Genomic DNA, 16397 nt, shown 5'->3' on the forward strand with positions numbered 1-16397 from the left:
GAAACAAGGTGTGTCTAACTCTCCACCAATTGAAAGAGCCGGGCGTCCCTCAGGCTTAAGCTGAACGAGTAAGGCGGGGAGAATGGGCGTGAAAGGGGCGGAGCTTCTTTGTCCCGCCTCTCTTCCCCAAGGAGGCGGGCAAGGAGGCGTGTGTTAACTGGAGAAGGACGTAAGGGTTGGCCAATCAGAGATCATCATGACGCCCGAGTTAGCCAATAGAGCGCGGCGAAGGGGGGAATGGGGCGGTGCCGGCCAGGCGAAGGGGACAGTAGGCGGCGGATGGGAGAGCTGGCGCAGCTGCCGTGGTGGCAGCGGCTGAGGTGGCGGTTTCTGCGGCGGCTGCTGCAGCTGCAACAGCTCCGGGCTCGGGGCTTTGGCGGCTGCGCCGGCGGGCTGTGCTGTGCTGTGCGGACCCCGGCGGTCGGTCCGAGTTGCTGGGGCGGCGCGTGTAAGAATTCGAGGCATGTGAGGGATGGTCAGAGGAGAGGGCAGAGGTCAAGGGGCAGGGGGCTCGGAGTGAAAGGTTGCGGCTGGGTATTTGGGTGTGGGAGGCGGGCAGGTCGGGCCAAGAGGGATTGCGGGGAAGTTCATTGCTGCGCTTCTCTCCCTCCAGTCCTGATCTGGGGAGGGGGCCCAGCGTGGGGACCGCCCGAGGAAGCCCGGGGCGGGAGAGGGGGCTCAAAGTCGAACACGTGGAGTAGGATCCCGCACGCCTCTTCGCTCCCCTTTCTCTCTCAAATGCTCATCTCCCTGGAGCCCTCAGTCCACCCACCCTGCAAGAGACTCTTGCCAGGTCCGTCTGCCCGAGTGGAGCGCGGGACGGCCTGCCGGCTTTCCCTGGGACCTTTCCCTAAGGGGTGACCCTTCCATTCTGGGTCCTCTCTAGAGGGAGAAGCACTGTGACTTTAAGTACGTCCCTTCTCTTCCCTGAGCCTCAGTTTCCCCTCTCTAAAATTATGGGTTTGAATTCAGATGAGGGGACTGGTCTGGGAAGAGAGGAAGGGTAATGGTTAAGCAGGGAGGGTCAGACTGCCTGGGTTGAAATCTGGGCTCTTACTTCCCTGTGGTCTACTTACAAGAGGTCGGTTAACTTAACCCCTCTAAACCTCACTTTCCTCATTGTGAAGTGGGGACATCAGCTCAGTAAAATTTCCTAACAGCAACACTATTCACATTTTGAAGCACATATGTCTCTGTTGTGATAACCCCCTCTGAGAGCCACAAAACTAATGCATTCATTACAAGCAAACAGTCATATATTATACAGTTAAAATAAAAGCCAGTAGCTACTATAATAACAACGATACAATTAGGAAAGCTCTTCTTGATGAGTTGAAAAGGTTAATAGCCTCTCCAGCCTTCAAAATAAATACTGGCCAGGACAAGACGTTAATAATTGTCAGAGCTGAGTGATCAATACAAGGAAGTTCATTTACATATTCTCTCTACATTTGAGTATATTTGAAAGTATCTGTGGTGAAAAGTTTAAGCCAAAAAGAATAAAAAAGACATAAAATGCTTTAAGACAGCCAAATGGTAGCATCTCATTTGGAATTTCCTTTTCTGTTTTCCCACTACTGAGATTTAAAAGTAAAATGAATCCCCAGATCTGGAGGAAACTTTAAAAAAAAATCTCACAGGAAGTTTGCTGGGTAGAGCGCTATAGTCTTAGCAGCAAAGAAGAGTGCTCACTTTTAAACTGTCTACTTTTTAAGAAGCTATTGATGCACAGGGGCCTGCCTCAAATGGTCGTGGAGGTTTCTGAAGGAGGTAAATTGCTGGCTTGCCATTCAGTGGGGTGATTTGGAGGCAAACTTGATTGAGACCAGAACACTGCAGTTTGAGGAAGGAACCTGCTGCTGTTTTCAAGTTCAAAGGTCTGCTGTTAGATCTGCTGAGTGCTTGCATTTCTTTTGGTCCTCAACGGAAACAGGAATGTGTATAAATAGGAACTGTAAAAGGCTAGTTCTGACTGTTTTGAATTGGAAGTTCCAAATAAGCATTTCATTTAAAAAAATATTCTAGTCTCTTCCCTTTTCTCCCCAAATACCTAAATCTAGGAGAATAGTGCCTTTGTAAGAATGATATGGGTAAGTTTAGATGACCTGGCACACTATTTATAGGTCATTGGAGCTAGTGCTGCCTAAATACCAGGACTGGACTTGGAAGAATTGTAGCATGGTGGCTGGGAGCACAGGTCTGGAGTCAGATTGTGCTTTCCCACTTTCCTGCTGTGGGATCTTAGACAAGTCACTTAACCTCTCTGAGCCTTAAGTCTCCCCTTCTCTAAAGTGGGACAATAATCCTACTTACTATTATTGACTTTCAGTCAACTTAAAACTTGCTAGAAGAGCCCCAGTACATAGTAAACCCTCACTGAGTACTAATTACTATTATATGAACGGTCATATATATATATATATATATAAAGTATATACATTTATATACATTTATATGGCTCAGAGGTTAAAGTGTCTGCCTGGAATGCAGGAGACCCGGGTTCGATCCCTGGGTTGGGAAAATCCCCTGGAGAAGGAAATGGCAACCCACCCCAGTACTCTTGCCTGGAGAATCTCATGGAGAGAGGAGCCTGGTAGGCTACAGTCCATGAGGTCGCAAAGAGTTGGACACAACTGAGCGACTTCACACACTTCACAAAGTATTTAAAATCTTTACAAAACACACAAACAAGGGTTAAGAGGGGTGGAGATGGAACATACTAGCCATAATATCAATCTCCAGACATAATTACACTTAGCTTTTTAGTATTTATTCTTGTAGAGTTCCTGTCCCATCCCCCATATTTCAGTGATATTATTGGCTCAGACAGTAAAGAACCTGCCTGCAGTGAGAGAGACCTGCGTTTGATGCCTGGGTTGGGACAATCCCCTGGAGGAGGGCATGGCAACCCACTCCAATATTCTTGCCTAGAGAATCCCCATGAACAGAGGAGCCTGGCAGACTACAGTCTATGGGGTCGCAAAGAGGTGGACATGACTGAGCGACTAAGCACAGCACAGTGGCACATCCTGTGATGTGCACATCTTTTTTTTTTTTATTAAGATACAATTCACATTACCGTAAGATCCACCATCTTAAAGGGTACCATTTTTAGTATACTTGTGAAGTTATACAACCATCACCACTGTCTGATTCCAGAACATTTTCATCAATGGTTGTATTATGATCATTGTCTTTTTCTTTTTTTTTTTAATCCCCCAAACTCTAGAAGATGCCACTGATGGAGGAGTTTCTGAGAAGCACCTCGGGGCCAGTGGCTTTGACCGGGAGCTCAAAGCAGAGACTATTTAAAGCCTTGGATATCACCTCCTGAGGGCTGCAGGAGTGAAGAACATGGCTGTGAGTTTAGATGATGACGTTCCCCTCATCCTGACCTTGGATGAGAGTGGCAGCGCCCCACTGGCTCCCTCCAACGGCCTGGGCCCAGATGATCTGCCCAGCAGAAGTAAGATGGTAGGGTGTGCTGGGGGCGGGGGAGAGTGCAGCTTTTGTTTTGTTGTGGGCTTGGTGGTCTGATGGTAGATTCATGTACCCGAATGCCTGACTCCACGTTTGACCCCCAAGTTCTGACACATATGCTAGTAGGAGACTAATTCTGTGGGGTCCTAATCCTGCAGCCCCAATTTAGGGATGTTCCCTGGGACTAGCCTGCCCAGCTTCCCACAGCCCCACCCCTCCCTTGCACCTGTGGTACCCTGGTTCTGTTCGTGGATGCTTCGTGGAGACCTCAGGCAAACCTGCTCCTTGGCTAGCATCCCTGTCCCATTCCTTGTTAAAAAAAGAACCAGATTTCAACATCAGCCTCCGTCTGCCTGATCTTTGGCAGGAAAGTGGCGTTGACTGCTTCTCCCCGCTGGCGTTCAGTCCCTGCACCGCCCAGAACAGGATGGAGTGGAAGAGGGCAAGCATTTGTCATAATCCATTGATCAGAGGGTTTGGGGTTTGTTTCACTTTGTCTTCCTCTAAACCAAAGCCCAGAAGCACAAAGTGAACCCAAGAGAGGTGATGAGCTTTAAATTTTTTAGATTTTAAGTGTGTTTCTGGCAGAATGAAAGGTCTTAAAAAAACCTTTTTTGTTCCAAAGCCACTTGTTCCATTTGCTCAGGCCTCGGGTCCAGGAGAGCTTAAAATAACTTGCCTTCTGGAAGGTCCTAAGATGTCAGGGGCTAGTGCTTTAGGATCTCCTTAGCAGATGGGAGTGCTACCCACCAGGCATGCTCCTGAGCTAGGAAAGAGGGGTACTGCTTGGGTCCAGGGAAAGGCAGGCCTGGCTCTCTCATCTCCTTTGTCCAGAGAGAATACAGTTGGCTCACAGGGAGCTTAACAGCCTGCATTTGAAAGTGGTAAAGGACAGCATTGTTCCCACGGATGGGAGTGCAGTGGGAGGCCTGACTCCTCTAAACTGGCCTCTCTCCGCTTTAGCCAGTTCACCCATCTAGAGTGGCAGAGCTGGGTGATCCAGGAAGCTTAGAATAGAGACCAGATTTTTCCCTAAGTGCCATTCAGGACCAAAAATATCAGTGGCTGTGATTTCAGGCCCACTTCTTAAATACCCCAGAGTCAGCAAGCTAAGTGTTAGGCTCCTTCTTACCTGTTATCTTAACTAAGATCCTTCTGGCAAAGTAGGCAGTATTATCCCTAGTTTACAGAGGAGAAAACTGTGAGTCAGAGAGGTTAAGGAGCTTACCTAACATTGCATAGCCAAGTAGCAGTTTTGCAGAGATTTGAACATAAGACTGTTTGACCCCAAAGTTCTTCCCTTCCTCTTTTCCCTTTTTTCCTTCTCCTCCCCTCTTCCCTCTTCTTTTCCTCCTCCTTTTCTCTTCACAAGGCCTTAATAAATGTAAGTGCTGGCCCTCAGCATTTACATATATTATCTCATCATATAACCTCAGAATGGAGTTATTGTTATCATCCATATTTGCTGGGGAAGAAAAGCTTCAGAGAGGTTAGGTAACTTGTCCAGGGTCACATAGCTAGCAAGCAGCAATGCCTCGCTGATCTTTCCCCATCACCCTGTGTAAGGTGCTTTGGGGAATGGGATGTAAATGAATGTGACATAGTCTCAGCTTCAGAGTAGGCTGCCCACTAGAGAGGGAAGTGGTTCCATCCATGGCCAGTGAGGGACTGGGCTGGAGGGAAGGTGGTTGACATCCGAGGGTATGGATCATTCTGGAAATAGCCAGGCTCAGGGTTCTGAATTGGACTCTTGATCATTGTCGCGGGTGCCACTTTTAAGTCCTCCCAAGTGTCAGAGCTGATGGCAGGGTGTCTAGCTCTCCTGCAGAATCAAAGTGGGAAGAGAGGCATAGCTCTACGTCAAGATCAGGTTTTGAAGCGATGGCGGTGCTTGATGACTAGGAAATAGGCCAAGTAGACAATAAAACTAACGTTGGATTGGCCACTAGTGAGGCTGTCCCTTTCTTGGCAAAGTTGATGGCTTGTTTTAGTTTGTTTAAGAAAAACAATATAAACTGACAGGGTCCAGGGAAATGATGCGCTCTGGGAAGTGCGTTGGCGCATCAGTTTACTCTCTCACCCTTTTCCTGAGATATTTGCTAAAACCTCTAAAAACTAATGGGTGTAACCCACCCAGCTTGGCTGAGAAAAATAACAGCGCCTCTTGGAGAAAAGGGAAGATTTCAGAGGAGGCCTGCATGCTCCACCTCCTCTGTGCGGGCTTTGCTTTCTCTCTCTCTCTCTTTTTTTTAACCTTGTTAAACATCAATTCCTCTTAGTCTTTTAACTTTTTTTTTTCTCCAACTTTATAAACTTTTTATTTTGTATTGGGGTATCTTTCTTTTTAAAAAAAATATTCTATTTTTGGCTGAACTGGGCTGTGGCATGCAGGATCTTTCACTATGACACTAGGCTTCTCTCTAGCTGTGTCATGCAGGCTCAGTAATCAAGGTGCATGGGCTTTGTTGCTCCGTGGCTTGCGGGATCCCAGCTTCCTGACTGAGGATCGAACCTGTGTCCTCTGCAGCAGAAGGTGAATTCTCAACCACTGGACCACCAGGGAAGTCCCCATCTGGGCCTCTCTTGTTTCACTCTTGGATCTTGGCACTGACTTTCTTCTCAAGGTCCACCTCCCACTTGTCTGAGTGGTCCATCTAAAACACAAAGCTTGTTTTACTGTACTTTGTGCATACTTTTTTCCCCCGACAAATTGAAAGTTTTTGGCAACCTTGCATCGAACAAGTCTCTCAGCACTGTTTTCCCAACAGCATTTGCTCACTTCCTGTCTCTGTGTCACGTTTTGGTAATTATTGCATTATTTCAAATCCTCCACCAGCAAAAAAAAATTGGCGGTTCACTGAAGGCTCAGATGATGGTTACTCACTTGCTTGCTAAATTAATTCAGGTATGTGCATTGTTTTTTAAGCATAATGCTATATAATGCTTTATAGCATATATATACACACACACACACATTTTTCAAATTGATTTATTTGGCTGTGTCAGGTCTTAGTTGCAGCATGTGAACTCTTAGTTGCGGCATGTGGGATCTAGTTCCCTGACCAGGGATCGAACCTGGCCCCCCTGCATTGGGAACATGGAGTCTCAGCCACTGGACCACCAGGGAAGTTCTGTAGAAATAAGTTTTTTATGCACTAGAAAACCAAAAAGTCACATGACTCGCTTTATTGCAGTCTTCACTTGATCATAGTGGTCTGGAATTGGACCCGCAATATTTCTGAGGTCTGCCTATGATTTCCCCAGCTTGCTCAGGTTCTCAGGACCTTCCTGTGCCCGGCAGGATGCAGCTCCTTAGCCAGCATATGCATGTTCTAGCGTCTTCTTGCCTGACCAGTTCCATTTCCTGCCTTACCCCACACTTCTAGTTCTGTGAATCCCCGGTACATTCTCAGACCTCTCTGCCTTGCTGGTAACTGCCTGGCATGTTTTCCCTGGGCGCTTGTTTACTCAGGAGCTTCAGTTCTATCTTGATAATCCTGCTGATAATCCCATCACTTTGAAGCCTTCACTGAACCACAATTTCCTGATGGGCTGACTACTTACCGCCCTTTTCTGCTGTGGTATCTGATCTAGGCTTCCATTATTATTACACCAGCTTACTGTGCGGAAGCAACCGTTTAACCATCTGATCACCTCCTAGGCCCCAAGTATTCATTCATCCACATATCACATAGCTCAATGCCTACTGTAGGTGAGCATTCAACAAGCATGGTCCATGGAGTAGGAAATGGCAACCCACTCCAGTATTCTTGCCTGGAAAATTCTATGGACAGAGGAGCCTGGCAGGCTACAGTCCATGGAGTTACAGAGTCAGATATGACTAAGCACAAACAAACAAAGGCCCACCATAAATCCAGGGTGATCTCAGCTCAAAATCCGTGATCACATGTGCAAAGATCATTTCTCCAAACAAGGTCACCTTTGCAGGTTCTGGCAGTAACAACTTGGGCATACCTATGGGGGCCACTATTAAGCCTGATGTAATTTGGTAAGAAGAAAAAAAAGTCATGGTCCAGATAAACCTAGCTGGGTTTCTGGAACCTCAGAGCTCATGGGAGGGGCTTCCCAGGTGACTCAGAGGTAAAGAATCTGCTTGCCAGGGCAGGAGCCACAGGAGATGTGGGTTCAGTCCCTGAGTCAGGAAGATCCCCAGGAGGAGGAAATAGCAACCCACTCCAGTATTCTTGCTGGGATAATGCCACGGACAGAGGAGCCTGGTGGGTTACATTCCATGGGGCCACAAAGAATCGGACCTGACTGAGCAACTAAACACAATAGCTGTCTCAGGTCGCAGGAGCGGAGGGGCTGTCTGAGGGTCCCATCAGAGATCAGTGGCATCCCCTCCTGCCTCTGCTCACCAGTGGTTGGGGTCTCATCACTCCCAGCACAGCTGATTGCCCTGGGGAGGCTGTCATCCTTGCTCCCCCAGTCTGTGGCCAATCTAAACCCTTGAGGGGTTAAGGAGTTTTCTGCAGCCCGATGCCTTCAGCAAAGTTGGCAGCTATGTGGGCACAACAGCTGCTGAGAGCTAAGCCAGCTCTCTGAGGGCAGGAGCCTTGGCTGAGCCTGGGCCTCCACCCCGCCCCCGCAGCCGTGCCGTGTCCCACACCCTCCCGTCTCCGTGTGCTCGGGCTGCCATGACAGAGCTCCACGGTGGCAGAAGTGCATGGTCTCAGAGTTCTGCAGGCTGCAAGCCCAAGAGCACGGTGTCAATAGGATTGGTGTGTTTGAGGCCTCTTTCGGACAGCTGCTGCTCACCGTGTCTGCAGTGTGTGTCCTGATCTCTTCGTATCAGGCTACCCCTCCTGTTGGATTAGGGCCCACCCCTATGACCTCATTTTGCTTCAATTACCACTTTAGAGGCTCTGCTCTTTGAATACCATCACATTCTGAGGCCCTGGGGGTAAGACTTTCAACATAGAAATTTTAGGGAGACAGTAATTCAGTCCGTAGCACTCCTGCCCTTTCCTTAGATGAGGTCCCCAGGAATCTGGCTGTGCTGCTTGTGACCTTTGACTCTATGCTAGGGATGCTGGAAGCTGGGGAATTGTCCCTATAGGAAACCAGAGGGCTTGGATTTTTTTTTTTCCCCCTTATTTGGGCAAGGATGGATTGTATCCAAGACTTAAAACATCTCTGGGCTATAAATGTGGCAGCTGAAATGCTAATGAATGACTCACAGGCAGGAGATGTCAGGTTGATAAAGGAGGAAGGTATGAGCAGAGGTATTTAAAGCCTAGAAATTAGGAGTAACCTTGAAAATAGTCAGTGGGTTTGGCGTCCGACAGCGTGGTTTAGAGATAGCCTGCTGTCTGCACTGCGCAGCAGTCAGTGATCTGGACTGTTCCTGGACTGTAGAGTGTGGTGGGCCATACAAAGTATCTTCTTGGGGAATTCTGCTCACTCTCAGCTTTCACCTTCTTATTGCCTTTAAGCCCAGCCGCTGCCTAAGATGGGCCTATGCTATTGGGTGAGGAAGGGATTGTGGCAAGGCCGGGGCTGAGGCTGGAGCAGGGCACTTTTTCTCACGAGATACCTTGGCGCTGGTGGTTCATGGTTCCCTGGTGACAAGTCCTGTGGGGATAAGACCTAAGGTGATAGAGTAACAGGACCCTTTTGCCTCCTTCACCCTGATTCCTAAGACTTCATTGGCACTTACCTGGGACCCAGTACAAGGTGGAGAACCACTGCTCCCTTGCAGGGGCCGATATACAGCGGGCGCCCTGGCTCCTTTTCCAGAGTTTTCATGCAGCCAGAACCAGCTGGCACCCATCTCTGTCATGGTGGGCCATCTCCATCCAGGTGGGCCACTGCTCCCTTGCAGGGGCTGATATACAGCGGCCACCCTGGCTCCCTTTCCAAAGTTTTCATGGCAGCTAGAACTAGCTGGCACCCATCTCCATCATGTTGGCCCCAGGGCAGACATGGCCAACCTGAGCTGGGAGAGAGTGGTGGGGCTAAATACCCAGGGGAGACCTAACCCCGAGGCAGGCTCTCCATCACAGAAATCAGTGTCTGCGGTTTTTTCTCTGACCAAGCTTCCCCAGCACACTCGCCAGAGAGAAAGTAAAGCCCAAGGACCCAGGTAGCTTTTGTCACCCGTGATACACTGGGCAGTGGAGTGGTTAAGCATTCGGGCTCTGGAGTCAAACTGCAGGCTTCCTGACCTAGGCGAGTATGGGACTTAGTGTCTCCAAGCCTCAGCCTCCTCATCTGTAGGGTGGGATCATGATAGCATCTTCCAGGAGAGTTGTTGTGGGGATTTAGTGAGGTCACACGTGTGGTGCCCGTGGTGGGTGCTCAGCCAGTTGTAGACGTTATTGTCATGCCTAGAGACAGGGCTTCTTGGGGTGCTGAACCCAGGCCAAGAACTGAGGCAAAGGTGCCTCACTGCTGGCCCGGCAGGTGGCCACCACCAAGTGGGGAAGGGGAGGCAGCATGGCAGCTGGAGGCTGAACAGCATTCAGGCTTTCCCAGCCTCCCAGGGAGCTTGGGCATTTGGCTCCACTAGAGTCGGCCCCCGGGCTTTCCCAGGGCCTCGCCAGGGACACGACAGGATGGTCGTGTCGCCAGGCTGGCAGAGACACCAATTAAAATGCACACGCACCCGGCACCCTGGGTTCCAGCCTCATAAGCGACACTTGAAGCTTTTCACTTCCTCCCCACTCCAAGTCTTCGTGGGGGATCCTGTCTGTTTCCTTGGGCCCCCCTGCCATGAAATGCCACGCAGAGAAGCTGCCGCATCGGAATGGCAGCAATGGCAGCTGGGCGTGGGCTGGAGCCCCGGCTCCATTGCTCTTTCCCGTCCCCTTAGGTGGTCTCTATGTTCACATTTGCTCCAAGAGCATTTCGTGAGGCACAACAGCCAACTTCTCAGCTTCTGAGTCAGGGAGGGAGCGGGGGAGGTGGGGCTCTGATGGCTCCTGGCCGCAGTGTCCTGCCTGGGGCTGCCTCGCAGATCACAGCACGGTGGACCTGGAAGGAAACCCAGACGAGGCACCAAGGGATCACCCCCTGCCCCCACCACCCCATATCCCTCAGGCCCCTGGAGGAAAGTTGGTCCTCAGACCGCCCCATCCCACCTATGAAGGGAGCCCTCTGGACTCCCTTTCCTGGGTGACTTCTCTGATTGTTTCCTGACTCTCCCTTCTCTCCCTCTCAGTCCAAGCTGTGCAAGGTCATTCACAATAAAAATAACGGCTCATGGGTATTGAGCCCCTATCAACTGCCGGGCAGCGTCTGAAAGCACTTTGTGCTGTCTCTGTAACTGGATCCTCCCAGCAGAGCTGTGCTGTTGGTTCAGCATCTGTCTCTGACAGCAGAGGAAACGGACACCCTGAGAGGTTGAAACTTACCCAGGGCCACGCAGCTCTGGAAACCCCGCGCTCTTCTGATCGGGGAAACTCAGGTTCTGGGTGCCGAGAGATTCAGAACTGGCTGGGGGCACTTGTCCCTGCCTCTTCGTGCTTCACAGAAAGAAAGATCAGATTTCATTCAGCTTTGCAATCAAGCCAGATTGGGCATTTTTTTCTCTTTCTGTGTCTGTCTTCCTGCCTTGACAGGTGAATACCTAACCACTGGACTGCCAGGGAAGCCCTCGCATCTTTTTTTTTAAGGCAAGATTTAGGGGCTTTGTTTTTCCCTGGAAGAATCAGTAATGCCTGGGGAGTCTCCCAGGTGAACGTATGGTGGCTCAGCCTGCATTTGGAACAACAGATGCAAGTATCTCCCTTTAGTGCTCCGTGGGTACCACCCCTGCATCCTGGCTCAAAGATGAATCCAGAAGCTGCAAATCAGGGCATCCATTATACCACCTCAAAGTAGAAGTCTTCCCCAGAGCCAATCTTGTTTCTCTCTTGTTGGAGGCAGCAACACTGTAAACCTATTACAGTTTTTTAAAAATATTTTTATTTATTCATTTGACTGTGCCAGGTCTTAGTTGCTGCATGCCAGCTCGTAGTTGCTGCATGTGGGATCTAGTTCCCTGACCAGGGACCAAACCCAGGCCCCCTGTATTGGGAGTGTGGAGTCTTAGCCGCTGGATCAACAGGGAAGTCCTAAGCCCTATTACAGTTGATTGCAATTGGTGACTGTGTGTGCAGTAATGTTTACATAGGTGGTGGCTCCTAAGAGCCCTTGCGAAGTAAGAGTATCCCTGTTTTTCAGATGTGTAATTGGAGGGGTGGGGCAGGAAGTGACCTGCAGGGGCGGATAGTGGGGCAGTGGGCCTCATTCATCATCAGTGTTGCTGGGCTGCTGCACGCCCAGCGCATGTCCATACAGGCAGGCCCGTGCTGCCCTCTTGGTCTCGGAGTGCAGACCTGCCGTTTCTGTTTTCAGGCCTTGCCCAGAAGTAATGTTTCTCCCTCCAAGCTCTCAGTTCAGTCGCTCAGTTGTGTCCGACTCTTTGCGACCCCATGGTCTGCAGCATGCCAGGCTTCCCTGTCCATCACCAACTCCCAGAGCTTGCTCAAACTCATGTCTATTGAGTCGGTGATGCCATCCAACCATCTCATCCTCTGTCGTCCCCTTCTCCTCCTGCCTTCAATCTTTCCCAGCGTCAGGGTCTTTTCAAATGAGTCAGTTCTTTGCATCAGGTACCCAAAGTATTGGAGTTTCAGCTTTAGCATCAGTCCTTCCAATGCATATTCAGGACTGATTTCCTTTAGGATTGACTGGTTGGATCTCCTTGCAGTCCATGGGACTCTCAAGAGTCTTCTCCAGCATCACAGTTCTAAAGCATCAATTCTTCGGCGCTCAGCTTTCTTTATAGTCCAACTCTCACATCCATACATGACTACTGGAAAAACCGTAGCCTTGACTAGATGGACCTTTGTTGACAAAGTAATGTCTCTGCTTTTTAATATGCTGTCTAGGTTGGTCATAGCTTTTCTTTCAAGGAGCAAGCGTCCTTTAATATGGCTGCAGTCACCATCTGCAGTGATTTTGGAGCCCCCAACATAGTCTGTCACTGTTTCCATTGTTTCCTCATCTATTTGCCATGAAGTGATGGGACCAGATGCCACGATCTGAGTTTTCTGAATGTTGAGTTTTAAGCCAACCTTTTCACTCTCCTCTTGCACTTTCATCACTTGGTAACAGTTAGGCCCAATTCTTGGATCAAATGAAAATGAAGCCCTTGAAGGCCAAGCCCTCTGATCCACCTTCCCAGCCTCACCCCACCCACCTGGCAGTGACCCCACCCAGCCGGCAGTGGCCCCAGCACTTTCCAGGCCAGGAGAACATCTCCCTCAGTTACACCCCTGCCTGACTGGCCTCTGTTCTTTCACTCCACCCCCTCAGCAATCAGAACAAACAAGCAAAAGTCTTAACTGTGGGGCTGCTCACGCCATCTCATTTATTTGTCTACTTTTTGGCCAAACCACACATCAGGCAAGATGTTACTTGCCTGACTAGGGATTGAACCCATGCCCCCAGCACTGGGAGCATGGAGTATTAACCCCTGGACTGCCAAGTAAGTTCCACTGTCATCTCATTTGTTTAACAATCACACAATCTCACTTTTTAAAATTTTACTTGAACCACTTTCACTACCAAAACTTCCCATCGGCTGCTGTCTCTTACTCCTGATCCATCCCCCTTCAGCTTTCTTCAGCTGAAGATCAGGTCCTCTGTTTCCATGGAGCCTTCCCTAAGCGACCAGGGTCACGACTGCACTTCTGCACCTTTGAATCCTCTGAATAGATGCGCGGAGGCCCACTCCCTCCCCAGCACCTGCACGTGATAGATTTGATTAATGTCTCATGTACTGAATCAGTTTGCTTTGTGCCATGATGGATTCCTAAAGGTTATGAGAAAATGAAATTTTGGTGAAGTAGACGATTTAAAATATGAGCAGGAGGGTTGAGTTTGGCAAAGCATCCTTTCATAGTATGATTAATACCCCTTGGTTCATCCAGTATCGAGCTGGGTTTTGTAAACCATGTTCCTTTTTTTTTTTTTTTTTTAATGTATTTGGCTACTCCACGTCTCAGTTGCAACATGTGAGGTCTAGTTCCCTGACCAGGGAGTGAACCCAGCCTCTCTGTATTAGGAGTCTTAGCCACTGGACCACCAGGGAAGTCCCCAACCGTGTTCCTTTTAATCAGGGTTTAACCCATTGGTGGATTTCTTTCTCATGTCTCCATGATGCCCATTTGGGGTGGGCTGGTTGCACAAGACAGGAACATTTAAGTAGGTGCTCTTGTTTTGGGTCCTGATGTGTTGTGCCTCTTTCCAGGAGCACATGTTTGGGCAAAAGCACAGACCACATCTTTCCTGCACACACCCCAGACACCTAATAAACAGACACATGTGAAGTAAGGGATCTGGGAGTGAGTCACCAGGTTCTCCCAACACCCAGAAGAGTCTGTTACATCTTAACTGCCTGTGGAAACCACTGGGTTGACCAGAAGACTCATCCCCACATGATCAGGTCAGAAATAGCCCAGGTGGACCCTGGCCTCTGCTTCCCCTAGGAGCAGCCGGCCTGGGGCATGTCTTTGGTCTCTGCTTTCAAAATTCTCAAGGAGCCTCACATGGGCCATAATTTCTGTATCAGCCCAGGTCCCACCTTCACCCACCTCTGAACTCACCCACCACCACTCCACCACTCGTAGGCTGCCTTTCCCTCTTGCTAATCCCTCTTTTTGTTAGACTGGGTTTTTATTTATTTATTTTTTTATCCTTTTAGCTCTTGCTGGAAACCAGCTCTGGGAGAGCCATTGTGCTCAGCACCGGCTAATGGCCTGGAGCCGCTCCAAGCTGCCGGATGCGTTGGCTCTTTACTTGTGGGTGGTCGTTGACAAGCATGATGCCTTCTCTCTGTGACACCCCAGGGTCCCCTCTTGCCAGCTCTGCTGTTTGCTCTTGGCTGGCCTGCCTTGCTGCGAATGGCAGCTTGCACTGAGCACCCTGGAACCCGTCTGGTTGCCTCCACGGGGCTCAGACTTTCTCAGTCACAGAGCTCACTCAGCCTTGAGGCCAGTTGACCTGTTTGCTTTTGCTGCCTGTTTCCTTTTGGGAGCTCAGACACTGCCCTGGGGTGGCCAGGAGCTCCCCAGTCTGGAGACGGGGAAAGGGCTTGGGAGAATCCTCAGGTGGTTAGAAATGTGTATGCATTGGTGGAGTGATAATATGGGCTGATAATCTAGTTCATTCTAACGTTTCTTCAGAGTCTCTTGGTCTACAGCAAAGGATGGGGTTGAATTTCCAGTGCCCTGTCTTAGCAAGTGTGCAGCCTTGAATGAGGAGCTAAGCTTCGGCTTTCCTCTGAGTTTCAGTTTCTTCATCAGTAAAATGGGGATAAAAATGTCCCCATTCAGGGTTGACATAGGAAATTTCAGGTAACATTCCAGGTACCAACTCAGTAAGTGGAAAAACTCTTAACTCAACAGTAAAGTGTCAGGGTTTCATTTTCAACAAAGTAGCAAATTTTCAACAAAGTAGCAATGACACCCCTTCTTGAGCCTCAGTTCAGTTCAGTTCAGTGGCTCAGTGGCGTCCGACTCTTTGCGACGCCATGAATCGCAGCACGCCAGGCCTCCCTGTCCATCACCAACTCCCGGAGTTCACTCAGACTCATGTCCATCGAGTCAGTGATGCCATCCAGCCATCTCATCCTCTGTCGTCCCCTTCTCTTCCTGCCCCCAGTCCCTCCCAGCATCAGAGTCTTTTCCAATGAGTCAGCTCTTCGCATGAGGTGGCCAAAGTACTGGAGTTTCAGCTTTAGCATCATTCCTTCCCACTTCAGTGTTCTTGCCTGGAGAATCCCAGGGACAGAGGAGCCTAGTGGGCTGCCGTCTATGGGGTCGCACAGAGTCAGACACAACTGAAGCGACTTAGCAGCAGCTTCCAAAGAAATCCCAGGGCTGATCTCCTTCAGAATGGACTGGTTGGATCTCCTTGCAGTCCAAGGGACTCTCAAGAGTCTTCTCCAACACCACAGTTCAAAAGCATCAATTTTTCGGCGCTCGGCCTTCTTCACAGTCCAACTCTCACATCCATACGTGACTACTGGAAAAACCATAGCCTTGACTAGACGGACCTTAGTCGGCAAAGTAATGTCTCTGTTTTTGAATATGTTATCTAGGTTGGTCATAACTTTTCTTCCAAGGAGTAAGGGTCTTTTAATTTCATGGCTGCAGTCACCAGCTGCAGTGATTTTGGAGCCCAAAAAAAGTCTGACACTGTTTCTACTGTTTCCCCATCTATTTCCCATGAAGTGATGGGACTGGATGCCATGATCTTCGTTTTCTGAATGTTGAGCTTTAAACCAACTTTTTCACTCTCCTCTTTCACTTTCATCAAGAGGCTTTTTAGTTCCTCTTCATTTTCTGCCATAAGGGTGGTGTCATCTGCATATCTGAGGTTATTGATATTTCTCCTGGCAATCTTGATTCTAGCTTGTGTTTCTTCCAGTCCAAGGTTTCTCCTTGAGCCTATGAGTAGATAATTTCAGGTCTCTCCGAGTGGATGACTTGAGCTCACTTTTATTACATTCCTCTTGGCACCCCACTCCAGTACTCTTGCCTGGAAAATCCCAAGGATGGAGGAGCCTGGTAGGCTGCAGTCCATGGGGTCACTGAGTCGGACATGACTGAGCGACTTCACTTTCACTTTTCACTTTCCTGCATTGCAGAAGGAAATGGCAACCCACTCCTGTGTTCTTGCCTGGAGAGTCCCAGGGACAGGGGAGCCTGGTGGGCTACCGTCTATGGGGTTGCACAGAGTCGGACACGACTGAAGCAACTTAGCAAGGATTGGTATTTGGGGTTTGGATTTTCTTAGGGGTTCCATTGTGGCAAATGGGGAACTGTATGTTAACTTCCTCGACCATCCAGGTGCACTGCAGGACAATCTACCTCAAGTAACTCCATCTCCTGCCTGCTCTTTAG

The 16397-nt window shown here is 49.3% G+C and overlaps 1 protein-coding gene across 1 annotated transcript in view; it reads left to right on the forward strand.

Annotated features, from left to right (window-relative positions):
- Positions 1-325: 325 nt before the first annotated feature.
- TPCN1 (two pore segment channel 1) overlaps positions 326-16397 on the forward strand; it is a 63787-nt gene continuing 47715 nt past the window's right edge. The window contains exons 1-2 of the mRNA XM_052654321.1: positions 326-448; positions 3230-3466. Of these exons, the coding sequence (XP_052510281.1) occupies positions 3355-3466 (112 nt within the window). The 5' untranslated portion in view covers positions 326-448; positions 3230-3354. The remainder of the gene's footprint in view (positions 449-3229; positions 3467-16397) is intronic.

The sequence above is a fragment of the Budorcas taxicolor genome, chromosome 17 (assembly GCF_023091745.1).
Source record: "Budorcas taxicolor isolate Tak-1 chromosome 17, Takin1.1, whole genome shotgun sequence".
NCBI classification, from domain to species: domain Eukaryota; kingdom Metazoa; phylum Chordata; class Mammalia; order Artiodactyla; family Bovidae; genus Budorcas; species Budorcas taxicolor.